Below are 26,801 nucleotides of genomic sequence, written 5' to 3' on the forward strand. Positions count from 1 at the left end.
CATCCGCATTGATGAATCTAAATCGAATAAGACTAAAACAGTTTCCAGCCACTTTTGTTGCTCCCTTCTGGTCAAGTCTGTAGTACAGTGATTAGGCCTGTAAACGAACCGAACAAACACGGACAGGGGCATGTTTGTGAATTTAACCTTAACATAACACTATTATCAACAAATTTTTGTGTTCATGTTCGTTAATTAAGAAAACGGGAATGTTCGTGTTCATTCATATTCGTTCGTTTAAAACCTAAACGAGCACGGGCATAAACAAAAAAACGTTTGTTCGTTTAATAAAATAAACAATTTTTTTCATGTTTGTTCGTTTATTAAATAAACGAGAACATAAACGAACTCCCTGCAGAAAAGTTCATGAACGGTTGGTTCGTTTACAGGCCTAACAGTAATCAAGACAGCATTTGTGCAGCTATATGGTCAAAGAAAACAGTATCTATTTGATTAGCATCAACAAAGAAACTGATCTGAAGTAGCAACAGAAATTACACAGAAGCAGTTTGATATGATATCAGCAACAGTTCAAGACTATTCACATTCTAATCAATTGTACAATCTCACAGCAGCGTTTCTATGAAGATAAAGTTCTAATCAGCAGCAACTGGAACAAATTGATAAAGTACAAATAAGATTTCATAACTATACTGTCAACAAACATATTAAACGCTCAAAAGACTAAAAACCAAACTAAACACTTCATATCAAATATTAAGTCATTACATCAACACAGCTAAGTAGCTAACATGCATATATCAGAACTTATTAAAGCTAAAAACCCTCAACACACTTTGTAACCGGTACAGAATGAAGTTAAACACTGGATATACGAATGAATTTCCCTGCGCCAATGTCTTCCAACCTCAAAGTCGGTGGGCATATTAGTTAACCACTTAAACCTCTTTTCCAGAACATCGTACCTTATGATCGCCCTTGCAAATTTTAGCAACAGGAATGTATCTTCTTCCTTTTCACCTCTAATAATATCAATTACCTTAAAACCGCAATAACGATCACGTGGGAAGCTCCGGATCATGCCAGGATAACCATTCAGATCATCATCATCCACTCGGTACTTGACAACCCACCCCGAATGATCCCCTAACATCTCGTACACGGTCAGATGGATAAGGGATTCATGAATGGTGGTTTTCACCATATGCAAATGGCCTCGGGATTCCCCAAAGCACTTAGGGAGATACAACTGCACCGGCAACGGTAATGGCAAGGTTTTCAACTGTTCTGATTTGAGATAGAAATATAACGGATTACGACCAAACGGATTCCAGTGAATCGCTTCGTTCCAGTAAACACCACTTCCGAAAGGCATATAAAATTCCTCATAGAAAGAACTGTTTGTAGTCTTCCATTTCCCTGTCTCAGAATAATATATTTGAATAACAAATATACCCGCACCACCAAGGATACAAACAGCTTTGTAACGGGGACAAGTTTTTTGATGAAACGCGAGCCCCATGAAACGGATTGATTTACAAGCACCATCGTCTCCAGGGACCGAAGGGATGATCGCAAACTGCTTGGTGGTGGGATTGAACACGTAGTACTTATTATCACGTGCATGACCTCGATCGCTACAGCAAAGAAGTAAACCGTTACAAGATTGAATGATTTTGATACTGTTTAGATCAGGGCAGAAATCGAGACTGCGGAAAGGAGGAGGGCCCTGATCTTCAATGTCATACGGGACGTACTTGTTGTGGACAAAAAGACCAGGAGAGATCGGGAACTTGTCATACCGGAGGGTGAAACTTCGGTGACCTAAAAGCCACCACCAGTGTTTGGATACGGATTTGAACTGCAGGATGGAAGTAACAGGGAGCCGGCGAAGAATTTCGGTTAAAAGGTCATCGTTGGAACCGATCCGTTCTGCAGACGAAGTTAATTGATGATCGGAATCTGTTGTGGTTTCCTTCGGGTAGTAGTTTTTTAGGGCGTTACGGGTTTTCCTAATTTTGGCTCTGGTACTTACCATTGTAGAGTCGGTGGAGGCCGGACGGAAGTGGTGTGAATTTTAATGAGGCAAGACAGCGATGAAAGCTGGCTTTCGATGCAAGCTTTCGATTAAGAATCATTTGATGTGAAAACTCATTTATAAGTCGTAAGAGGAAAGAAATCTCATGATAGTGGTGTGTTATAAGATTATATGTAATATTGAATAATCAGATCCAGATATTGTGAATGAACCAAAACAGACATTAATATTTATGGTTAGCAGTCGGTGACCCATTGGCAGAGACAAAGCCTCTTAAAACACCTAAAGGTCCGGGTTTATGTCCCGGGAAGTAAAAGAAATTTGCCTTTCAAAAAGAATATATTTATTGCTAGCATATGAATACATAATATGATAATTTGCTTTCCATTAACTATAATACATTTTTTTTATTAAGCTGCTCATTGATTAATTCTAATAAATTCACCTATAGTTCAGTATATCAGATATTTTTATAAAATAACTTTTAACAAAAAGAAATGTATATCAATAAAGTTGTAAAAAAAACAAATAGACTTTTTGAGGAATTCAGCAATAAGTCCTTTGACTACATGTTTGACTAATTAAATCTCCAGACTTTGTAAAACTATCAAAACAAAACTTTTTTATAAATTTTGGAGACTTAAATGAATCACAAATTAACTGTCCGCAAACCGTTCGGCGAAAGTTAGTTTATGTTTGTTCATTTAATAAACAAAGAACATGAACAAAAAGTTTGTGCTCATTTAATTAAATGAACGAAAATGACACATGTTTCGTTCATTCATTTATGTTTGTTTATGTCCAATCATGTTCGTTTACATATTCATAGAAAACATTTGAATATTATTTGTATTTTACAAATTATATCACCTTAATATGTTTTATATTTGTTCGTTTGTATTCATTTATGATTGTTTGTATCCATTACGTAAGTTCATATACGTTTATTTATTTTTTATTATCTTTGTTCAATTATGTTCATGACCTATTCATTTAGAGTTTAAATGAACGGTCAAAAACAAACACGAACATGTTCATTTATTAAACGAACAAACATGAACACAAATATTTGTCTGTGTTCGTTTACAGGCTTAACTAGGGATACTTGTATACAAATTTAGCAAAAGCTTACCAGTATTTGGGACTTGCAATTCATCTAGTGATAAACTCAAGAGAGGTTACTCATCCTCACCAGAAGGCAACGGTTCAGCCATAGTTGCAGTTGGATCAGGGTCCTCTATGTCATTATGGGTATCAACGGTTTGACCATTATCCAGTTTTTACATTGGCTTGAGAAAACAAAGGAGTAATGTTTTCCCAACGATTCTTAATGGATAACAAAAACCTAATCAGGATTAACATAAACCAGATGATAAACTATACTTAGAGAAAAATTTACTCCTCTCTTTTCTCAAGCAAATGTAAAAACCGGATTTCAATCCGGTTTTTACAAATACTCACTACTTGGGATTAATCGCGTATTTGTAAATAATGACTTATTAACCATACCAGAAGATTCTTGGGCCATCGATAGAACCGATGAATCATGCATCATATGGCTTTTTTCAATGGATTCTATTCTAGAGGTAATGTTTCAAAAATGTCACTGTTCTCTGCATCATTTGCAAAATGAGATAAAGCCCTGACTGAAACTGCACGAATCACTGAACCTTAATGCAATCAATCATCACCTCATCCACAGCTCATTGCTGATCGTCTGGCAATCGCATTATGATCTAACTAGAAAATGAACAATGGTTAAAAAATGGAACAGAAGCATCTGAAAAGGTACTAAAAAAACTTCATTATGAACATAATTATTTAGAGTAGTTTCTATATGAAGCACAACATCCCAGGTAAGAATTTATTATGTTTTAAGATGATTTAGTACAAATAGATACACCATTGAAGAAAGTTATGTTCCAACTTCCAGTGGTTAAATGATATTACAACCAGCAGTGTTGGAAAAATCGATTTTAACGCCAACTAGTCACTAATTGGTGATGCCATTATTAATTTTTAGGCAATCGGTCTAATTAATCGCTACTCGATATAATCTTCGCTAATTGTTCCTAATCGCCCTAATTCCCAATTTCGCTCCATAGTGGATCGAGGAGGGGTTAAAACCTGTCTACTTGAAAATTTTACATATAAAAATCTGTGTATATATAACTGAAATTACATATAAAAATGTGTGTGTGTATACATATCAAACTGAAAGTTACATATAAAAATTCGAATCCGACTAATTGCTAGCCAAATAGCGCCTAGCAAGTACTATAACAGTGACAAGCAGGCGATAATCATTAGCTTAAGATATCCATATATGTGAGACTAAAAGTTTCCCTAGATATTCAATTGAATGAACATATAATAATAATAATAATAACAATCTAATATACATAAGTTCCAAAAAATAATAAGCACATCATCCTAGCAAGCAAGCAAGGTACTACTTTCATTCAATCTCAAAGCATATGGAAACAAATATTACAAATAATAATTAATAAGAGCTGCAAAACATGTGTAATAATAAACAAATACCTCCATAATAATATAATAATAATAATGTGAGAAGCGGCGGTGGTTGAATTTGATGGTTGAAAACCCTAGCTATCTTCTTCTGCATCCATGGCTGAAATGGGCTCCAAAACACGGCTCGCCCGAATTCTTAAGTCGGTATGGGTTATGTTTTACTTTATTATGCCACCCACCCGACCCGAAATATATCTAAAAGATAAATTTGTAATATTGGAACACGTGCAACTTATTATTAAAGCTGGTTATTATCAGTTAGGTGTACTATGGTACCGGAACTAAACTCGACAAAACATACTTTGAACAAGAATTAGGGCTTCAATAAGTTGAGTAATTGAGTTTAAATATCAAAAACACATATATTTTTTTCATAAAATTGTAAATAATATTTTTTAGTCGACCATCCTGGCCTCCTTCAAAGTCGGTGATGCTTAGAGCATTCGCATTCCATTCTTCATCTCTATCTATATATGTTAACTAAAAACATTATTTTTCTTTAAATTTTGCTTATATTATAAAAACATCTCATGTCTCACTCTCTATTTTTATTATATTTTACTCACAAACATATATTTAATTATTTTATTATATTTTACTTCCTTAAACACCCACATAATTATACGAAATGATGAATAGTAATATACATGGTCTTCGAGCATGCTTATAATGCGTAGCCCTTCAAAAAAAATAGTAACCTATAAATAGAGAGAGAGTATTAGTTTATTACTCTCTATTATATATTTTTAAGTATTAATAATGGGATGTGAAAGCTACTACATAAGTAAAAAAGCTACATTTTCTTTCATATTTTAGGTGGAAGCTAAATAAGTAAAAAGTTACATTTTCCTTCATATTTTAAAGACAAAGAGTAATATAAAGTGTGAGATGTGAATGCTTTTATGATTGCGTATATGTCATCGGTCACTACAAGAAATAAACCATTATAGGATTGCATGATTTTGATACCCTTAAGATCATGGCAAAAGATCGAGACCAAGGGAAAGGAGGAGGTTTTGTTCTGCATCATTTATTTTGGATTTTCAACAAAGTAATCATTCATGAGAACTTGATGTGCTGATCATAGATGTATTTGTATCTTCAAGTTCGAAGTACGTGGTTGCCGCATTGGACATAAGCTTGCATACCGGTAGATTCAGATGAGTCGAAAAGTAGTGACATGCCGTCGGAATCGGGAAAGCTGGGAGGGAACCCAAGACCATTCGAAACAGAATGAGACATTTTAATTTGAATAAATATGAGGTTGAATAATTTGATCGTAAGAAAAATTAATATTGAGAATAAGGTTTTGTATAAAATGAATAGAGATTGGTTAATTTATATTTAAAAAGAAAATAACAGTCAAAAAGCCGGTCACAACATGCGGGTTCGTGAACCTGAAAATCTCCGGGTTGGGTGCCTCAAAAAGATGGTCAGAACCGGCGGGTTCGTGAACCCGGATATCTTCGGGTTGGGTGCCTCGTCTACCCTAAGTCATTCGCCACTGTGTATAGGTAGTCTTATTTGTAAAAGTAGATTTGAACATAGCGTATTTGCTTCTTTTTTAATCCCATGAACTGATTAGTCTTAAGAGATTTTCATTACGTATATTAGACTCGATTGATTGGTAATTGAAGAATACCAATTCGAGTGTGTTTCGGTAACTCTCTTCGTTCCATAATCGCATCCTTTAAAGTAGTCATACATAATTTAGCAACTCTTTTCACATTCATGAATGCATCCACTAACTCAATTCACTTTGTAAACAAATGATCTTTCAAGTTTCAAGATGAGGCATTACTAATCTAATTTAAGTTAACTGAATATTTTAAAAATGGGTATTATGCATACAATGCAGTGAGCTAATCATAATAAGGTATATTACCTTATTATCCAGAGTCATCACCAATTCAGCTGACAATTAGTTTTCTCCCACATAACCCTATCATACGTGTGTTAAGAATGGTTAGTACAAGGTGAAACTGGCTGCCAATTCGTTTGGCGATGAGTTTTGAATCCTCAAATTACTGATAAAGTGTATGCGCAACACTGAGAGTGGGAATCTTGAATTTGAAAGCCATCGAGACGAGTTTTGTTTTGTTTTATCACCTGGTGAAGCTTAAAACATTAAATGGCGGTTGAATTTCGAAACTAAACGCCAAATGAATTGGCGATGAGTTTTGCAGTGTCAAAACAATCTGTACCGATCATTTTTGACACACGTATGATAGGGATCCTAGATGTAAAACAGCTTCAAGATATACCGCTTTATGATTAACTCTAGTTCTGTGTACCCTCCCTAAGATCACAAATGTCATTTCATCAACCTGACACAACAAAAAGTGTGGTGTCAACTGTTTCACATATTTAAATATCACCTGCAGTCTTCCTAAGCTAAACATTCACCTCCAAAACAATCACACATTCAAAAAAAAAAAAGAAAAAAAGAAAGAAAGAAAGATCAGCTGGCAACATGATGCAATTTCACTCGCATAGAGAGAGAAGAATGACCAAAATATTTAACGAGCGATACAAAATGAAAACCAGTCTAATTTTCAACAGTATGGTGGAGAAACTGAAACAAAGCCGGCCCATATACTAATATTCTAGCAACAATTGAAAATGTACCCACCCAGGAAATATCAAATAAGATATAAAGTAATAATCTCAACAAAAGCATATAAAATTCCCAAAGACATGAAACACTAAAAAGCAAGCTTAAACATTTAATCAACACACAAATCCTAAGTCATTGTGGCATCATATACTTCACCTGCAATCTTCTTACCACTGGATTGTCGTTTAGAACGAACTTAAAGATTGGATATAGCGATGAGCATCATCGTATATCCTAACAAGGCTCCTGTCAGTCATAACGAATAAGGTCTTGAAACTGTGATCCAGAAGATAGTACCTTATGATGCTATGCCAAATCTTCAACACCATGAATGCATCTTCTTCTTTTTCACCTCTAACAACATCAAGTACTTCAAAGGTGAAATTAGTGGATCGCCAGTAGCTCTGAATCATACGAGGATGAACGAAAGGAAGATCATATTTATGAAGCTCCACTGTGTACTTGACAAGCCACCCCGAGTGGTCTGCCAACATCTCATATATAATAAGGTAGGTATCGGATCCATGACCAACTGTATCCATCAGATGCAGATGGCCTCGGGATTCCCCAAAGTAAATTGGGCGGGAGCAATTCTTCTGCACAGACAACGGTAAAGGCAGATCTTGCAACTTTTCTATGTTAAGATCAAAGTACCATGGATTGAATTTAGAAGGCCAGTAAATTGCTCCATTCCAATAAACTCCTTTTCCGAAATCCGGGAAATCAGAATGACAGAAACGATTGTTTGTCTTCCATTCCCTTGTTTCTGAATAATAGATTTGAATACGCAACAAATACTCAACGGGACGGGATTTTGTTTTCTTTGAAATAAGGATACAAACAACTTTGTAATGCGGACAAGCTGTTTGATCAAATGCGAGCCCCATGAAACAGATATACTTACGAGCGTGGTCCCCTCCGGGGACAGGTGGGACGATTGCAAACTGTTTTGTGGTGGGATTGAACACGTAGTACTTACGATCGCGTATACGGCCGCGATCGCTACAACATAGAAGTAAACCGTTACAGGATTGCACGATTTTGATACCGTTAAGATCAGGGCAGAAATCGAGTCTACGGAACGGAGGAGGGCTACGGTCTTCGACATCAAACGGGATGTAATTATTGCGGATAAACAGACCAGGAGAGATCTGAAGTTTGTCAAGACGGAGTGTGAAATGGCGTTGACTTAACAGCCACTCCCAGTATTTGGATACAGATTTGCACTGAAGGATGAAGATAACAGGGAGCCGGAGAAGGATCTCGGTTAAAATGTCGTCGTTGGAACCGATCCGTTCGGCAGAGGAAGTCAATTGATGATCGGAATCTGTTGTGGAGGCCTGCGGTAAGCAGGGCTTTAAAGCGTTTCGGGTTTTCCTAATTTTCGATCTGGTAATTGCCATTTTAGAGCGGCGGATACCGGACACAGAAGAGGTGTGGGTTTTAAAGGTGAAAGACTGCCTTATAAGCTGACGAAAACAAGCTTGCAATGTAAGCTTTCGATTAAAAGAATATGATGTGAAACCAAATTTGTAAGTCAAAGGCAAAATCGGTCATTGAGGAAAGAAATCTCGTGATCGTGGTCTGTTACAAGATTATGTAATATTGAATAATCAGATTCAGATATTGTGAATGAACCGAAAGAGACATTAATATTTATTGTTAGCAGTCCTTGGGGTTGGTGTCCCATTGGCAGAGACAAAAGTCTCTTAAACGCCCAAAGGTCCTGTGTTCATGTCCCGGAAAGTAAAAGAAATTTGTCACAAAGAAATTTCCCTTACATATATTATTATTATTATTATAATTATTATTAGCTTTTATATAGCTGTTAAACTGTGATCTTATTATTAATATTATTATTAATATTATTATAATTAGTAGTAGTTTTTATATAGCTGTTAAACTTTGATTTCCTTTATTTTGCTTCATACACATGTACTTAGAGCCGAGGGTCTCTCTGGAAGCCACCTCTTTATTCCTTTGGATAGAGGTACGGTGTGCCTACATCCCACCCTCCCCAGACCCTACTTATAGCTTTGCTGTCGGTGGGATTTTACTGGGTATGATTGATTGTCACAAAAAAAAAAAATAATAATACTATGGCAATTTATTTCCATTAACTATAATACAATTTTTTTTAAACTGTTCATTATTTAATTTTAAAAATTCACCTATAGTACAGTATATTAGATTTTATTTTATTTTATAATATTAACTTTTAACAAAAAGAAATGTATATCAATAGAGTTGAAGAAATACCGATTAGACTTCTTGAGGAATTCACCAAGAAGTCCTTTGAGTCTTTGACTACATGTTTGACTGACTAAGTCCTTAATGCAATCAATCATCTCATCCCACAACTCATTGCTGACTTGCGCATCGTCTTGCACCATGATCTAACAGTAAAATGGAAAATGGTTAGTTTGGGACGATAACAAGAACAAAAGCATTTGAAAATGTACCAATAGAAGAATAAATTGCCTTTTAGGTATGAGAGTAGTTTCTATATTAAGCACAACATTCCAGGTAAGAATTTATTATGGTATAAGATAATTTAGTACAAATAACTCTAAGCTGTTTAGATACACCACAGAAGTATGTTGACCATACACTTAAGTTGCAGGTTTGATATTTTTAAATGAAACCAAATTAGACATATAGCTCCCTATCAAACAATGATATTACAACCAGCCAGTAATCACTAGCTTAAGCTATAACTTTAAGTTTCCCTAAATTTATCCTGAGTACCTAACTGTTTAAATTGAATGAATATGGGACGGTAACAATCTCAAAGCATATGACAACAAAATTTTTAATAATTAAAAAAATATAAGCAGAACATAAACAGATACCTCCGAAATACCCTGACAAGCAGCGGTTCTGCGGGCCGCAGCAATGAGAGACCGAAGAAGCTGTTGAAAAAACGCATCACAGTCCTTGGAATTGTTAGGATCGCGTGTGCAGGAGAAAATAGCAGCGAATTGAATGATGCGTTCGACAGAAGCGTTACGACAGTCGATAGTGAAGAAGGATTACTGTTATAATAAGCATCACAAACACTTGCAGTTGATGTTTTATGAGATGTTGCTGCTGATGCTGATATGGTAAAACATTAATGTTATAGACGACACGAAACTGATGCCTTCTATTACAACAAAGCTGAATTTGAAATTTAGAAAGCCATTGCAGTTATTAAACTTACAGTAATAATATAGCTTCTGTTATCTTAATTAAATCATCTGGTATGAATATATATACATTCAAAGAGGGCCCAAAAAATGTTTGCAGGTCAACCCAACTTATTCAAACCATATCTATTTTGACCAATTGGTAATCATCATGACACGCTCATCTTTTCACTTCTAGTTTTACTTCCCGAAAGAAACTGGCTCGTTTTGTCCAGTACTAAATAGCCCGTTTGAAGCATAACCTCGGAAAATACTGATAAAAGTATCAATTTTGGAAGCATAAAGTATTGCTAAACAGCTTGAGCTGTCCTGTTTTTCCAACAATGCATACAAATGTTTAACCCACTTAATAAAACATGTCGTGTTTGAGTTGACCTATTTAAGCGTTTAATAAAATGGGCCGTTTAAAGTTAAAACAAAACGATAAAAATATATATTTTGTAAGGTCAGCCCGCCAACCCGTTTATGACACATTTACAACTAGCTGGTGGACATTTATCATCAAAACTGAACAAGAAAACAAGAAGTTATTCTCAAACAAACAATATTTAGCAGGCACAATTGGAAGAACTGAGATTTCACAAGTACCGATCTCAACAAGCTTATTAAATTCTCAAAAGGCTATAAAACATTTTTATCAAACCCTAATCCAAGTCACTGAGACATTATTATCAAACCCTAATCCAAGTACCGATCTCAACAAGATTAAAAGCATTTTTATCAAACCCTAATCCAAGTCACTGAGACATTATATCAAACACCTTACTTGCATGATAAAACTTCATCTACAATCTTGTTAAAGCTAAAAACTCAACTCCAAATCAATCAGTCATATAGAAGAGAAAAGCGACCTAGATGCAATTTCAGAAAATTTGAAACCGGATTCTTGTTTAGAATGAAGTTAAAGACTGAATATAACGATGAACTTCCCTGAATCCACTTCTTGGAAGGCATTCGAACATTATCCCATCAAATAGCTGCTTAACGCTCTTATCCAGAACATTGTACCTTAAGATCTTCTCTTGCATTTTCAACACCATGAATGTATCTTCTTCATCTTCACCTCTAACAACATCAATTACTTCAATACTGCATGGACGGTACACTATATTATCAGGAAATAGACCAGGAGGCTCCACTCTGTACTTGACAAGCCACCCCCAATGATATTCTGTTGGTTCTAGAATATTTATTATTTCAAGATCACAATGACTATAAATCGAACCGCTCTCATTCTTATTAGGATACAAATCCGGAAGATCATGAAGATCCACTTTGTACTTGACAATCCACCCCGAATGGTCCCTAACATCTCATACACATTAAGGTAGAAACCAGATTCATGTTTGACATAAGCCACCAGATGCAGATGGCCTCGAGATTCACCAAAGTAAATTAGGAGATAACCACCCAATTTTTCAACCCTCACCTGCATCGGCAATGGCAACTTTTGCGACTGTTCTAAGTTGAGATCGAAATAGCACAAATTATGACAAGATGGGACCCAGTGAATCGCACCATTCCAGTAAACTCCACTTCCGACATACGAGTAATCATGATCAACGATATAACTGATTGTCTTCCATTCCCTAGTGTCAGATGAGTAGATTTGAATAAGAAACAAAACCTCACTTGGATTTATATTCAGAATACAAACTACTTTGAAATGCGGACAAGTTGTTTGATGAAATGCCAGACCCATAAAACGGATGTCATCACCTCCGGGAGCCGATGGGATAATCGCAAACTGCTTGGTGGTGGGATTCAACACATAGTACTTACGTTCGCTACAACAAAGCAGTAAACCGTTACAGGATTGCACGATTTTGATACCGTTAAGATCAGGGCAGAAATCGAGGCTACAAAAAGGAGGGTTTTGGTCTTCACCATCAAACGGGATGTACTTGTTGCAAAAAAAAGACCAGAAGAGGTCAAAAGCCTGTCATACCGGCGGGTGAAATGCCGGTCACTTATAAGCCTCTGCCAGTGTTTGGATACAGATTTGAACCCAAGGATGGAGGGAAATGGGATCCGGACAAGGATTTCTGTTAGATGGTCGTCATTTGAACAAATCAGATCTGCAGACAAAGTATTATAGCGTTTTCTCACTGGATTCTGTTCTAAAGGTAAGGTTTCCACAATGTCACTGTTCTCTGCATCACTTGCAGAACGAGACAAAGCCCTGACCGGAACCTGCACCTTAACGCAATCAACCACCTCATCCCACAACTCACTGCTGACTTGTGCATCGTCTGGCAATCACATCATGATCTAACAGTAAAATGGAAAATGGTTAATCATTGGAACAGAAGCATTTTAAACCTTACTAACTACTAATAGAGAAACAACCTGTCTTTTGTGAACTGAATTATTATAAGCTTCAAGTATAATTTCTATATCATCAAGCACAAGAAGATAATTTAGTACAAATAACTCTCTAAGCTGTTTAGAGACACCATGGAAGACACTGCAGTTGCATGTTTGATGTTGTTAAATGATATAACAACCAGCAGTGTTGGAAAAATAATATTTAATCATGACTAGTCGCTAATTGGTGATGCACTGATTAATTTTTTAGTACTCGGACTCTAATTAAGCGCTAATCGATGATGCACTGATATTGTTAAATGATATTACAACCAGCAGTGTTTAGATACATCTCTGAAGAATGGAATAGAAGCATTTGAAAAGACACTAATAGAGACACAAACTATTATAAGCTTTAAGAGTAGTTTCTATATCAAGCACAAATATCCAGGTAGGAACTCAGTTTCTAATATTATTTGATAAACCACTGAAACATGTTGACAATACACTATTGTTGCAGGAATGATATTGTTAAACGAAACTAAATTAGACAACCAGCCAGTAATCACTAACTTAAGCTGAGATTAATAGTTTCCCCAAATATTACAACCAAGCCGTTTAAATTGAATCAACACGTAACAGTAACAATCTAACATACATTCCAAAACATAAGCACATCCTAGCAAGGTACTTTCATTCAATCTCAAAGCATCAGCAATAAAAAACTATAAATAATAATTAAAAAAATATGAGCAGAACATATTCAAATACCTCGTAAATAATCTGCGCGTTTCTCAGCATATGCAGGAGAAAGTAGCACCGAATTGAACGAAATTATATTAGGCGTATCGGTTCCCTATCACTTACTTATTCATACATTACAACCTAACTACTTAAATTGATTGAACATGTAATATAATAGTAAGTCAGTAACAAAACTATAGATAATAATTCAAAATTACGAGCAGAATATAAAAAAATGCCTCCGAGGTAATCTGTGCGGTTCTATTGGCGAAAATAGCAACGAGAACGAAATTAAATAAGACGTATCAGTTCCGTAAATATTACAACCTAACTGTTTAAATTGAATCAACATGTAACAGTAACAGTCTAATATGAGTACATCCTAAAATTCTCAAAGCATATGGCAACTAAAACTATAAATAAATAATAATAATAATTAAAAAATAATAAGAGCAGCGAATAAACAACTACCTCAGAGATAATCTGACACGTGGCGGCTGTGTAGTCACCGGCGTTCGACGGAAGTTGTACGGCGGCTGGTGGTGAGGAAAGTAGCTAGGGTTATAGAGAGAGCAGGAAACAATAGAGCAGAAGAACGGAGAGTACATGGCGGAAGCGGGAAGAATGAAGCTTACTGTTGAAAATAGTTTGTTAGCGCCGTTCGGTTCGGTTCGGTTCGGTTCGATTCAGTTCAGTTATTAGCCATAACCAAATTAACTAATCGATTTTGGTTAATTGATTCGGCTTATTTGGTTAATTTTTTGATTTGGTTTGATTATTTGGCTAATAAACAAAATCAAATCTGAACTTAAATTTTTTACTTGAGGCACGTGACATGGATGCATAGATTATATGAAATAAAGATATAAGTACATAAAACGGAAGTATAAATAGTTAAATACATGAAAATGAGGTATACAAGCTATAAATACATGAAAATATGAATGATTTGATGTTCAACTAATCTTGGTTAAACGGTCGCACATAAAATAACCGATAACTGGTTTTCAGTTATTCAGTTCAGTTTCATCAGATTTTAGTTTAATTAATGATTCAATTATTGCTGACCTCTATAAGAAATGATGGTCGTCCATTTTTATAGTTAGGTAAGCATTTAAATGGCTTTTCTCTCTTTTCAACTTATATTTACTAATCATAAGACTATCTGGTGTGGGTGTCGACAAAATTTGCCTACTTGAATTAGGTTAACTGAACTTTTATAGTACTTCACCCATTTTAAGTCTTTTTATGACGACAAAATGTATTAAATTAACTGACGATTGCTTATTGAGTAATTAACAAGTACTTTTACCCGCGTGTTAAATGCATTACAACGGGAACTTGGTCGGTGTCAGTTCGGTTAATTAAATATAAAAGTTTTGTTTCAAAAGTTGAAATCTAGAAGTTTTGTGTCAGAATTTGAAAGCCCACGAGTTTTTTATTGTAAAAGTCAACCATGGTCGTCAGCTTTAAGGTTCATTGATAATCTAGGTTCTTATCAATGCCCAACAAAGAAGTATTTCTTTTAAGCCATATGGCATAAATACTCACTATATAAAGCTTGACTTCGACCACTTGTTTCATCAATGAAACCCATATCCTCTTCATGATTAGGGTCGACCCAATAGACTTCTAGAAAAAAATAATTATAAGGCTACGTATAATGTTCACTTGGAAGGGGTTTGATCATACTTACATGTAGTGGACAATAAGCCCTCTCATACTTCAGACTTGGATATCTGTAACTTTCATTTGGCAAATGGACTTTGGCCGTACAATTTTTGTGTAATTACTATTTTTAATTTTATGTTATTTTTTTTCGAACGGTAAAAAAAATGGTCCAACATCTGAACCTACGATAATAAAAGAGTAGAAGAAAGAAAACGTAATTAAAAGCAGTTGGAATGCGTGAGATGGAGTTAAGTAAAGATGGTCCAATAACGAATATGTAGTACGATGTAGCAGGATCTATTCTTGGAGAAGAGTCACGAGATGCGGGAAAACTGGAACAAAGGGGGGGGGGGGTACAATATCTGGTGTCATCCTTTTCTTTTGTTTGTCGTATTAAATTATGAATAAACGTTGTGGTCTGTGAGCATTACAAAAACGAAAGGAGGTAGACCAAAAGTGGAAAATATTTTATGTCATCTCAATAACATCCACAATCCCTTAGAATAAGGATTTAGTTAATATAGCATTCCTATACTGCATTATGTAATATTAAAGTTTTAAGTTTAGACCTTTTTTAACTTACTTTAATTACTTCCATTTATATATGAAGCAATCCACTACATTAATTCAATTTTGAATCCCAATGCTTCAAAAACTATTTTTCTCAAGTGACCACGGCCACCCACCTTTCCTTACACCTTCCTCACTTGACTCGTGACATGGTGAAATAGCTTGATGGTGATATGATCAAGTGATGCCACCTTAAATGGATCAAGTCCTGATACGAATGGCCTAAGAGTTTTAGCTTAGTTAAATGTTGCGCCATTGTCACGTACTACTAGAAAATGATTGTTTGCTACAAAAGATTCTTACAATTTTCTCTCAATTCAAAATCGTGACAAGTTTCTCACAAATTTTCGATAACAAATAAAAAACCATATAATATATTTTCCACAAGTTTTCGACAATTAACCATATAAATTTTATCATATCAAATTTCATGATTCTTTGCGAATATTCGTTATTTTTTTCAACACAAATCCTCAAATGTTATTGTAGCTTTAAGATTCATTCATCATCTAGGACTGGTCAAAAGAAAATGTTTTTTGAAGTCAACAAGCATAAAATCTCATTCATCTAAAACACTATGGTGTGTAGTAACTTGCATGAAACATGTTTAAGACTGAATTCATTTCTTGTGTTTTTAGACATATGTAGGTAATTTTGTGGTTGTACAAGAATGAGACTAAAGAAGGAAAAAAACATGAAAGGTTGACTTGGCTCCGTTCATGATCCAAGATTCTCACGTCAGAAGGATGATAACTTTTGGGTAAAACGATGAACATTCGTGTAACTGATTTCTTGATAGTAGAGAATATTGGGCAGGTCGATTAATTGTTCGAAACTCTTGTTAACGACATTGTACCTTATAATCTTCCCAAGAGTCTTCACCACCATGAATGTAGATTCTTCTTTTTCTTCATCACTCCTAACAATATCAAAGACTTCAATTTTATAGTTTGGTAGATAAGGGTAAGCAGTCGGAAGCTCATCAAGCTCCACTCGGTATTTGATAATCCACCCTGAATAACCGCTCAACATTTCGTACACATTAACGTGTAGAGGGTTTTTGTTGCCCGCGTCCTGCACCAAATGTAGATGGCCACCAGATTCCCCAAAGTAATACCGCCTCCCTCCATTAGACCAAGAACTCATCACCGGTAACACCATCGTTTGCAATTGCTCTACATTGATCTTAAAGTATGCAACAAGATTAAAACCAGACGGAATCCAGTGCACCGCTCCATTCAAGTAAACTCCATAGTTTACTTCATAATCGAAAGATCTAAAATAAGATGCATGGAAAGATTCTTGTGAAATTCTCCATTTCCCTGTATCAGACGAGTAGATTTGGATTTGAAACATATTCCCGTAGCGATTTGCTCTACGAATACAAACAACTTTGTAATGCTCGGAATCTACTTGATGAAATGCTAGGCCCATAAAACGGATGGTTCTACTAGCACTTGAACCTCCTATGACCGATGGGAGTACCGCAAATTTCTTGGTGGTGGGATTAAAAACATAATATTTACGTGTAAGTTCCGTCCCTCGATTGCTACAACAAAGCAATAACCCGTTACAAGATTGCACAATTTTGATACCAGAACGATCACGATAGAAATTTAGACTACGAAAAGGAAGAGGGGTTGGCTTTTCAACATCAAACGGAACATACAAATCTCGAACAAAAAGACCAAGAGAAACCGGAACTTTGTCATAAACGAGGGTGAAACGTCGATGACTCAAAAACGATTGCCAGTGTTTAGATACAGATTTGAACCGAATGATGGAGGTAATGGGTAGCCTATGAAGGATTTCATTCAGAAGGTCATCGTTGGAACCAATTATAGCTCCAGACGCTGTGGACACTGCCTCAGAGAAGCAATCTTCGAGGGTGTTTCGGGTTTTCTTGATTTTTATTCTTTTGTTCACCATTTTTTGAGTGATTTAAGGATCATGGAGAAAGGGTGTATTTAAGTTAGTTGTCATGGTGAAAGCTTGCCATGGAAGCTGATTATAATCTGAAATAGAACTTGTTATGGAAGCTTTAAGACTTTGTTATTGTTGACTTGAATTATTCAACATTTTCGAACCATTTTTCTATAATTTATTAATGAAGAACAATTATTGAATTTTAATTTTTATAATCTTTATTCCGAATGAACTTTATTTAAAAGTTACTATGTGATGTCTTATGTCTACCAACTTCATGACATTATCATTAATACTAAGTTATGGTGTTTTGTTTTTTTAGAAAAAAAACTTTCTTTTTGTTTTATATGATTAAAATGTCCCATTGTAGGTGTTTTGTTTTTTATAGAAAAAAAACTTTATTCTGTGTTTTATATAAGTTATTTTAATAACTTTTTTTTCTTTGATTCATATTGGGCTTTGAAAATGCAACTCAAAATGTGATTTTAGTGGCTCTTTTTTTACTTGCACCATGCCCCAAAATTTTAATTGATTCTCAGAAACAGGCGTGCAAGTTTTTTTCTAGATTCTTCACCACAACCGCTCGTGCAAGTCTCGTGCTATAATTTTCCAAAGTTACATATCCAGTCCTCCAAACTTAACAGCTTGCTGAAATTGAACCAAACTTCTAACTATGAACAAATTACCAACCAGCCCCTGAACTTGCTTATTACCTAAACTGCTTACTCAACAAAAGTATGAATTAGACTTTAATCTCCTACACTTAAATCAGACATGAGTTATCTGTGTCAATGCCTAATTTGAACAAGATGCTGAAACGCCACTTATTTAAAAAGAGCGTGGATGCATTCTTGGATTCGAAGAGAGCAAGATTCATATTTTTCGAGGGAACGTAGCGTGGTTACAGAAAAACAAGAGTTTCAACTTTAAATAGGTATGCAGTACTTCATACCTGGTCTATAAACAGACAAAGTATGCTTTAAATAATGTGTGATTTGAGTTCTAAACACTCTTTAATCTCAGAAACTCTTTTGTTCTTCACATTTGTCTTTCTAGCTTTCTTGCACGCGTTCTAAGATTCCGAATATTGTTTCATCAAAGTCACATTAAACAAAACATGTTGTAAAAATGTCTCGAGTTAGTAGTTCCAAATACTTAATGACTAATAGAGTACGAAACAAATTGAAACATTTCATCAAACACGAAACCAAGTCGATGAAACATTATAACAGACATCGTACTTGCATATTATATCAGACATGTAACGGAAAGAAAAAAATTAAAATCAAACAGCAACTCAGATTCAATTAATCACACATAGGGAAATTTCTTTCAGCTGAAACTCTGAAACTTTAAAACTGGATTACCGTTTAGAATGAAGTTAAAGATTGGATATAGCGATGCACTTCTCCGCTCCCAATTCTAATAAGGTTATTAACAGTGGTCATATGCTTACAACTCTTATCCAGAATATTGTACCTTATGATCTTATTTTTAACTTTCAACACCATGAATACATCTTCTTCTTCACCTCTAACAATATCAATCACTTCAAACTGGTTGTTGCGGATCATCTGAGGACAAACGTCCGGAATATCACGAATCTCCACTTTGTACTTGACAAAACACGAATGGTCCCTTGACATTTCGTACACAAGTAAATATATACGGGATCCATACTTGGCAGTACCCACCCAATGCAGATGGCCTCGAGATTCCCCAAAGTACAAATACGTGCTATGATAACCATAACGCTTCATAGGTGGTTTAGGCGACGGTATTGGCAACTCTTTTAGCTTTTCTAGATTAAGATCAAAGTACGATAGAATATTACGATCAGAAGGATGCCGGTAAACAGCCTCATTCCAGTAAACCCCATTACCGAAAGGCTTATTACAAGAACTCTCGGAGAAATAACGGTTTAGCTTCTTCCATTTCCTTGCGTTGGACGAGTATATTTGAATTTCGACAAGAATAACATCTCTAGTAGGATCTGGATACGAGAAAGTAATACAAAAATACTTTGTAATGTGGACATCTTGTTTCACTACTAGAAAACCAGGCATTTGCGACGACGTTTCCAGTTGCAAAACAGTCGCAACTGCCCTATTGCAACCGTTTTGCAACCAAAAATGTCGTCGGAAAAACGCAGGTCGCAATTGCTCTGTTGCGACCGCTGTGCCGTAGCAAATCTTGCCACCACTGTTGCGGTCGCAAATGTTGCTACCACTGTTGCGGTCGCAAATGTTGCTACCACTGTTGCCGTCGCAAATTGTTGCAACCAAGGCAGTCGCAAATCTTGCTACCGCGCCTGCAGTCGCAAATCTTGCGACCTGATTTGCAACCGCTTTTTGGTCGCCAAATTTTTTTGCAAAAGAAATTATTGAAAAATCTTTCTACACACAATATTTACATAATCAGGATGCAAACACAAATAAAACTAAAAATTTCTATCAAATATGTTCAATACTAACAAAATGTTATTCGAATTCCATAAACAACTAAGAAATATTCGAGTTCCATAAACAACTAAAAAATGTTATTCTAGCTAAAAATAAATAAAAGACCAAAACTAACATGCTTTGAATATCAGCCAACTGCATACTTATGTGTCCAGTTACAAGTAGTAGCTTCATATATGGACTTGTCAACATTGTCAATATCTGCAAACACACGCCACACGTTATTACATACCACTATCACATATTAACCCAAAACCATTCATTCTGATAAGGGGTTTAAAGTATAACAAATGAAGAAATAGAGCTATAGATCAAACCTCGGGGAATGTTACTGTTGGGCTCGATTGTTTCTTGAGAATATCTGAACATATGCTACCCACACACTCGCTGCGTAACAGGTCGTTTTAACTACGAATTCGCATCCTCACTCGATGACCTTATATTAAGGTTACCGGTTTGACCTTCCCCATTCCAAAGGCAATGAGCACCCAATAACAACTGCTATAATATATAACAGAGCAGGCTGAAACACAAAATTACAGCAGATATTTAGATTACATGCAACCATTTGCAAAAGTACTTCTATAAAGTTTTAGAACTGCAACAATGAAGACTACTTCTCTTTTATAAAAGTTTAATACTTAGCCAAAGAATATCTTTATTAATTCAAACTTATGGCTTCTTTAATGGAAATATGTTATGAAGTTTGATAAAAAAATCTTACGGTTCTTAAATCAAACGCATAAAAAACATTCACATTAAAACGGTTTTAAAAAATAAATAATAATAATAATAAAAATAATAATAATAATAATAATAATCAAGGGCTAAAGAGAGTACCTATCATCCACTTAGATTGAGGTCAATCTCTAAAGTTGATAAACCAGATCGTTCCTCTTAAATCAGTGCTACTAACAGTTTTGTTTGAAGATGTTGTATAAATCGTTCCATCATTTTGCTTGGTTGAACCTGCAAGTCAACTATATTAAATGTTTTACGACCAAAAGTCTATAGTTATTCACTTATGCATATCTTATGAGATAACTCACTTCATGTAGTTGAGCAGGGCTTTATGTATGTTACCATATACCGTCTTCTCATACTTTTACCAAAATCCTAAACTCTAATTGCCCTTTCTGTAATGAGAACAAAACTTTAGAAACATTGACTACAACATAATTGAACTATTAAATGAAACAGCAAGTGATGGGTCATCAAATTGAACTATTAAATAAAACATCAAGTTATAGGTCACTAAAGCTTACAACAGGGGTAAATCTACTGCAACCCATATCTATTAACAGGTCACTAAAGCTTGCAACAAAAAATGGTAGAAAGTGGTGTATTAGATCAAAGTCAAATAGCAGATTGTGCATCTAAGGGTAAATATGCCATCACGTTGTTTATTTCTAGTTGCATAATTGATATTCACGTTTGAAATTTTAGAGTTTGTAATATCAATTCAAATTACAGGAGTAATGTTATAAACTTGAGATAAAGTATTTTAAAAGTATTATCAATTCAAAATTGTGCTCTAATTTTAGTAAAGAATGTTAAACTCAAAACACTGGATTGTATCTTATGACTTATGTTAACAACAAATAGCTAGCCATAGAGAGAGAAATACTTACGAAGCAAAAATTATTCATTTTACATAAAATCTAAGTTGAAAGATAAACAGGACTTACATGCGTGTTCCTAGATTTTGTCGGTTGATGGATTATTACTTCTGCGAAAACCTGATATGAGTTCATCAAATCAAACCAATTCATAAGTAATTAGCATTTACTTTGAACCTGGTACTGAAGTGAACTATAAAGACAAAAGGAGGGAAATGTGCAAATATTTCTAATGACTAAAAACATGTAAAATTTCAGCAATTCATGTACAAGATACACCATGGTATTTGATGCATACCTAAACAAATATGGTCGTTGCTATAAATGTGCTGGTGAAGTAGAGCAGGATGCAAAAATATAACCTGTGTCGGATAGAAGAAAACTCAATGCAGTAAATGCAATAGTTATCTAGTCCTATAGCTATTAGTAATATTGGTAGAGCTTCTTCTAATACTAGAAATGATGTAATCTATAGAGGTATAAACATTAAAAGATAAAAACATATATATCAGAACTTAAATGTGTACAGGAAAAAATAAACACTAAATATGAATATTAAAAGGACATAGTATTGACAACATACCATTTGGTTTCTTCAACCGTTTGGCCAAAAGAGAGTGCAATTGCTTGATCTAATTCTTCCTTTTCTTTATCCAAAATGAATTCTTACATCAATGATTATAAAAACAAAACCAAATATCAAAATAACACATGTGAGTATATACAGAGATCTAGTAGTAAAACATGACAAAAATAGCTTAGTGAACTGTACTAAGTTTCTATTTTATACATTAAAAAAGATCCTTTCAGCTCCCTATAATTTATTACATAAATTTTAATTCTTTCAATACTAACGAATTCTTGTCAAATGGTTCATGAACAGTTCATTGAACGTGTGGTTCATTTTCAAAATAAATATATAGCTATGTATGTAACATAATTATATAAAAATACTAAAATAAACCTTTAATGACCAAACATAAATAAACGAGCAGTTTACTAAACTTTCACAAACATAATTGAATGAACGCTACCTTTGTTCATGTCCGCTCATAAAATTAACCGAACGGAATTTCTTGTTCACATTTGTTCACTTGTTAAACGAACAACTATAAACGAACTTCCCACCAAATGGTTTACGACAATTCGCTTAAAATTCTAACCGCATGTAAAATTGAAAAGCATAAGAGTTGATGTATTCATGTGTTTCAGTTATCCCATGTAGCAAGGAATCAAACTTGCAGATTCACAGAGATATTAAAGTATTAAATAAACCTTTATATAATTATATATGTCACATAAAAGGCCAAAGTCATACCTTGTCTTCAGAAGCGTGCACAGTTGAAATATTTGCTGCTCCTAGTGGACTGAACTTGAAGAGAACAAGGTGGACTCCCATTTGCCAAACATTTGCTAGTTCCGTTATTCAAATCTCGAGTTACTGAAAACACATATCAATACGGACAAATCGATGAGCGCGAAATGCAATGACTATGGATGATAAAGAAAATACGAGCCCTAAAACACAAAATCAACATGAACAAATCTTGATTACTAGTTAAATTAACAAAATAGCAGCTATAAATAGAATATGAGCCTAATTTATGTGTAGGCTTGTATTAAGCTGTTCCAGTAAGTAATTCGTACCACAGTGGATGATAAACGGAATATGAGCCCTAATTTAGAGTTCTTATTACTTCATAGCAGTTAAAGCACATGAAATGAAATCAACGTGAACAAATCTAGATTGTTGATTACGTTAAGAAATTAATAATTATAAACAGAACGAATCTAGATTCTTACTCAAATAAGCTAGAAATTGACGCGATCTATTACCAGAAATTGTTGATTAGGATTTGAGATGGAGTTCGAACTTGTCGTGGAGATGATTGACGAGAATGATCTGTGGTGGCGGTGGCGATGAAACGGCGGATAGGTGGATGACTGCCGGAGTTCGGAGACCAGATCTGCATCGGTGGCGGTGGCGGTTGCGGCTCCGGAGAGTATTGGTGTTTATGGTAGAGAAGTGGCCATTGATAGATCTAGTGAGGTAGTTTAGGGTTTGTTGGAAACGAATCGAAGAAGACGATCGTCAAGGTAGGTGGCCCAGTTTTTGTAATAAAGCATCTGATAGTATTATTATTTTTTATATATAGTCATTTAAATCAATCATATATTTCCGACTATCCCATGCGGTCGCAAAGTTTAAAATTGAGTTGCGACCAAAGAAAAACGGTCGCTGAGTTTGCAACTGGATATGGGTTGGTTGTTATTTCTGCGACCGCTACATTTTCGGTCGATGAATTTGCGACCGGATCTGGGTTGGTTGTTATTTCTGCGACCGCTAGGATTTCGGTCGCAGATCGGTCGAAAAATTTGCCACCGTTTTTTTTCCTGTAGCAAATTTTGATCGCAATTGCCTGTTTTTGTAGTAGTGTTTGATGATACGCCAAACCAACAAAACGGTCAGGTTTACAATAAACCAACGGGACGATCGCAAACTGCTTGGTGGTGGGATTGAACACGTAGTACATACGATCTTTTACATGTCCTTGACGGCTACAACAAAGAAGAAAGCCGTTACATGATTGCAGGATTCTGATACCATTGACATCAGGGTAGAAGTTGAGACTACGGAAAGGCGGTGGGGTTCGGTATTCATTATCAAACGGGACGTACTTGTTGCGGATAAAAAGACCAGGAGAGATCGAAAGCGTGTCGTTACGGAGGGTGAAACGCCGGTGGGTTAAAAGTGAGTGACAATCTTTGGATAAACATTTGAACCTTAGAATGGAGGTAGCGGGGAGCCGGACAAGGATTTCGGTTAAAAGGTCTTTGTTCGAACCGATCAAATGTGCAGATGGAGATAATTCATCATAGGAATATGTTTATAGGGTTTTTCGGGTGTTTTCCGTTATGTGAGTGAAGACTGAGGAGGGGTTTGAAGGTGGGTTTAATAGAATTTTAGCAGTAATTATTAACCTATTATTTCTTTGTATTAAGTCATCATTATTATTATCTAATTAAGGCTAAGATCGAGTAAGTTATTATACAAAGGGGAAAAAATGAGAAGGATAGAAGGATTTCTAGCTACATAAAAAAACCTCTTAAAAAAATCATAACTCAAAATTTAATAAAAACGAAAAAAAGTAAAAATACAAAAATGTTTCCACCGTCTTTCTCGTTCTCATTATTAAATATAAAAAAACACAATGGTAAGTGAAAAAATTCGTTGTGTCTTATTGTTTATTATTGTGTTTTTTTGTTTATTTTCGTCATTGATTGTGTCTTTTTTTTCCTTGACATCTCGTTTTTTTTTCTTTATATTGTGTTATATTACTCAACATTGTGCTATATTTTGTTCGGCGTTGTGTTATATTTTGCGATTTGATTGTGTTTTTTCTAGTTATAATTGTGTCATTTGTTCATTTTCGTCATTGTTTTTTTGCTCTCGCATTGTGTCTTTTCGTCAATTTATTTTTTTGTATTTAAAAAAAATAAAAATTAATAGAAATGATGGCGGAAACATTTTAGTTTTTTAATTATATTTTGAGTTATGATTTTTTTTTGAATGTATTTTTAAGGGGTTTTGTTGTGTGGTTGAAAATCATTCTCACACTTTTCATTTTTGTCTCCATTTGTATTTTAACTTACCCATCAATTGATTATGTTAAATTTATTATTATTTCTTTGTATTAAGTCAAGATCTCTTTCTGAAAATGGGAAATTCAAAATTTAAAGCCATTGTTTTCATGTAAAGGTTTTTTTTAATCTCTGTGATTTGGCAGCTTCATAATCACACTTTTTTTTAAACGTTCAAGTTGGTTGTGGATCGAGACGTTGAAGTGAAAAATTACCGTGTGCGTATGGGTTAACGGGTATGCAATTGTCGAACTAGAAAGCACATAAAGTTCGTCGCTTGGGTTGCATGGTAATAGATCTTGGCTCCTAAAAGATTTACCTTCAACAAAGTTATATAACTATATTCATGGCCAGATTATATAGATTCCTATAAAGGTAATTTGTTTCGTTTAGCAAGCTGCTAAGACAGGATTCCTACAAGTGAAAAACTAGCTAAACGAGGTATAAAAAAACGTTCAAAACGCTTATGTTTGTTGGGAACTACTAGCGAATCGGTTAATCATCTCTTTTTATTAGTGTAGTTTGTGCAATTTTTCCAATCCTGACTGCGACTCTTTGAAAAAGATCATTGATATCCCGATGAAGATCAACCAGCCTCTAGCTTTCAAAAAGGGTATACAAACATGGTATCAAAGATTCAAATGGAATGTGCAGAATGAAAAAAGTTATTTAATGGCAACATGAACTTGGTGTCAAAGATTCTTGAGAACGTACGTACCTGACGCGCCTTGATTTGATACTCTTAAGTAACGTATGAAATAGTTGTTTAAAAGAGCATCTCATGAATATGAAGGGTGCTAAAAATGTATATTATTATATCATTTCTAATTCCTGTTTTTTATGTCTTTATTTTCGAAGCTATTTATTTTCCAATTAAGTCGAAGAGGGCTATTTACTTATAAAGAAAAGATCATGAATAATTGCTTAATTAGTGGACTTTGATAAGGAAAGGAAAAAGCAGTCAATGGCTGTACATAAGTTTGCATTCATCAAAGAACACACATAATAACTCAACGACGCCGAAGAACGATAACTTTGTTTTTAGTAGGATCGGTTTTGTCATTCAAAAGGGGAGGTGACGCAACTTGTTGCCCGCTTACCCGCCTCTCTATTGTAATTGGATTCTTTTATTTGAAATATTAAATATCGTTACTATCAAAAATTTTCACAGGAGTTGCAAAATCACATATATCAACTTTAAAGGGTGCATTCGGCTGCCAAAATTGCATATAGGGCCATTAAAATTATACACGAATAATATGTCAGAAAACGTGGTACTTGATCAGATTCTCAAGAACATACAATTGTAAAAGACTCAAATAGTTGAAATTGATAAACAAGAACAAATGATTACAAACTACTTGAAATAAAATTGTGTTTTTGGACCTGCATTAGAGGTTACAATTTATAGCTTCAAAGGACTCACTTATTTGGAGAAAGATGAACCAATTAGCTAGCACCAATTTTGGGATCTTGAATCGGTTAAGCATTGAGCCTTTGGAGAGACAGGCTGGGATCCAT

At 34.9% G+C, this 26,801-nt stretch overlaps 4 protein-coding genes and 2 long non-coding RNA genes across 12 annotated transcripts; all 6 read right to left on the reverse strand.

Moving 5' to 3' along the window:
• Positions 1-761: 761 nt before the first annotated feature.
• On the reverse strand, positions 762-3,134 carry LOC143552233 (F-box protein At5g07610-like). The gene has a single exon (XM_077042509.1). The coding sequence runs from the start codon at positions 1,997-1,999 to the stop codon at positions 788-790; it is 1,212 nt and encodes a 403-aa protein (XP_076898624.1). The 5' UTR covers positions 2,000-3,134; the 3' UTR covers positions 762-787.
• A 433-nt stretch (positions 3,135-3,567) lies between these two features.
• Positions 3,568-13,972, reverse strand: LOC143552235 (uncharacterized). Of its 2 annotated transcripts, none has more exons than XR_013138606.1 (5): positions 13,862-13,972; positions 11,106-12,610; positions 10,004-10,960; positions 9,411-9,547; positions 3,568-3,739 (listed from the first exon to the last, which is right to left on the reverse strand). It is a non-coding gene; the product is annotated as an uncharacterized LOC143552235 (long non-coding RNA). The 2 variants fall into 2 exon arrangements; XR_013138605.1 differs by lacking the exon at positions 13,862-13,972 and adding an exon at positions 13,715-13,825 and having other exon boundaries at positions 11,106-13,629.
• On the reverse strand, positions 7,331-8,554 carry LOC143552216 (F-box protein At5g07610-like). The gene has a single exon (XM_077042489.1). The coding sequence runs from the start codon at positions 8,552-8,554 to the stop codon at positions 7,337-7,339; it is 1,218 nt and encodes a 405-aa protein (XP_076898604.1). The 3' UTR covers positions 7,331-7,336.
• A 150-nt stretch (positions 13,973-14,122) lies between the features above and the next one.
• On the reverse strand, positions 14,123-17,710 carry LOC143552211 (F-box protein At5g07610-like). Its single transcript, XM_077042486.1, has 2 exons — positions 16,309-17,710; positions 14,123-14,390 (listed from the first exon to the last, which is right to left on the reverse strand). The coding sequence occupies exon 1, from the start codon at positions 17,558-17,560 to the stop codon at positions 16,370-16,372; it is 1,191 nt and encodes a 396-aa protein (XP_076898601.1). The 5' UTR covers positions 17,561-17,710; the 3' UTR covers positions 14,123-14,390; positions 16,309-16,369.
• A 1,217-nt stretch (positions 17,711-18,927) lies between these two features.
• On the reverse strand, positions 18,928-19,623 carry LOC143552256 (F-box protein At5g07610-like). Its single transcript, XM_077042526.1, has one exon. It carries the CDS (start codon positions 19,621-19,623, stop codon positions 18,928-18,930), a length of 696 nt encoding a protein of 231 aa, XP_076898641.1.
• A 348-nt stretch (positions 19,624-19,971) lies between these two features.
• Positions 19,972-23,527, reverse strand: LOC143552236 (uncharacterized). 6 transcript variants are annotated; one of them, XR_013138611.1, is made up of 9 exons: positions 23,442-23,527; positions 22,957-23,079; positions 22,222-22,303; positions 21,937-22,000; positions 21,708-21,758; positions 21,069-21,155; positions 20,860-20,999; positions 20,472-20,542; positions 19,972-20,220 (listed from the first exon to the last, which is right to left on the reverse strand). It is a non-coding gene; the product is annotated as an uncharacterized LOC143552236 (long non-coding RNA). The 6 variants fall into 6 exon arrangements; XR_013138610.1 differs by having other exon boundaries at positions 21,069-22,000; XR_013138609.1 differs by having other exon boundaries at positions 21,708-22,303.
• Positions 23,528-26,801: the final 3,274 nt, after the last annotated feature.

The sequence above is a fragment of the Bidens hawaiensis genome, unplaced genomic scaffold, assembly GCF_021521415.1.
Source record: "Bidens hawaiensis isolate Kalapana, Puna unplaced genomic scaffold, B.hawaiensis_p1.1 tig00016829_1, whole genome shotgun sequence".
NCBI lineage: Eukaryota > Viridiplantae > Streptophyta > Magnoliopsida > Asterales > Asteraceae > Bidens > Bidens hawaiensis.

Coding starts and splice junctions, on each gene's coding strand:
- LOC143552233 (XM_077042509.1), bottom strand. CDS start 1,999: ATGGTAAGTACCAGAGCCAAAATTAGGAAAACCCGTAACGCCCTAAAA.
- LOC143552216 (XM_077042489.1), bottom strand. CDS start 8,554: ATGGCAATTACCAGATCGAAAATTAGGAAAACCCGAAACGCTTTAAAG.
- LOC143552211 (XM_077042486.1), bottom strand. CDS start 17,560: ATGGTGAACAAAAGAATAAAAATCAAGAAAACCCGAAACACCCTCGAA.
- LOC143552256 (XM_077042526.1), bottom strand. CDS start 19,623: ATGCCTGGTTTTCTAGTAGTGAAACAAGATGTCCACATTACAAAGTAT.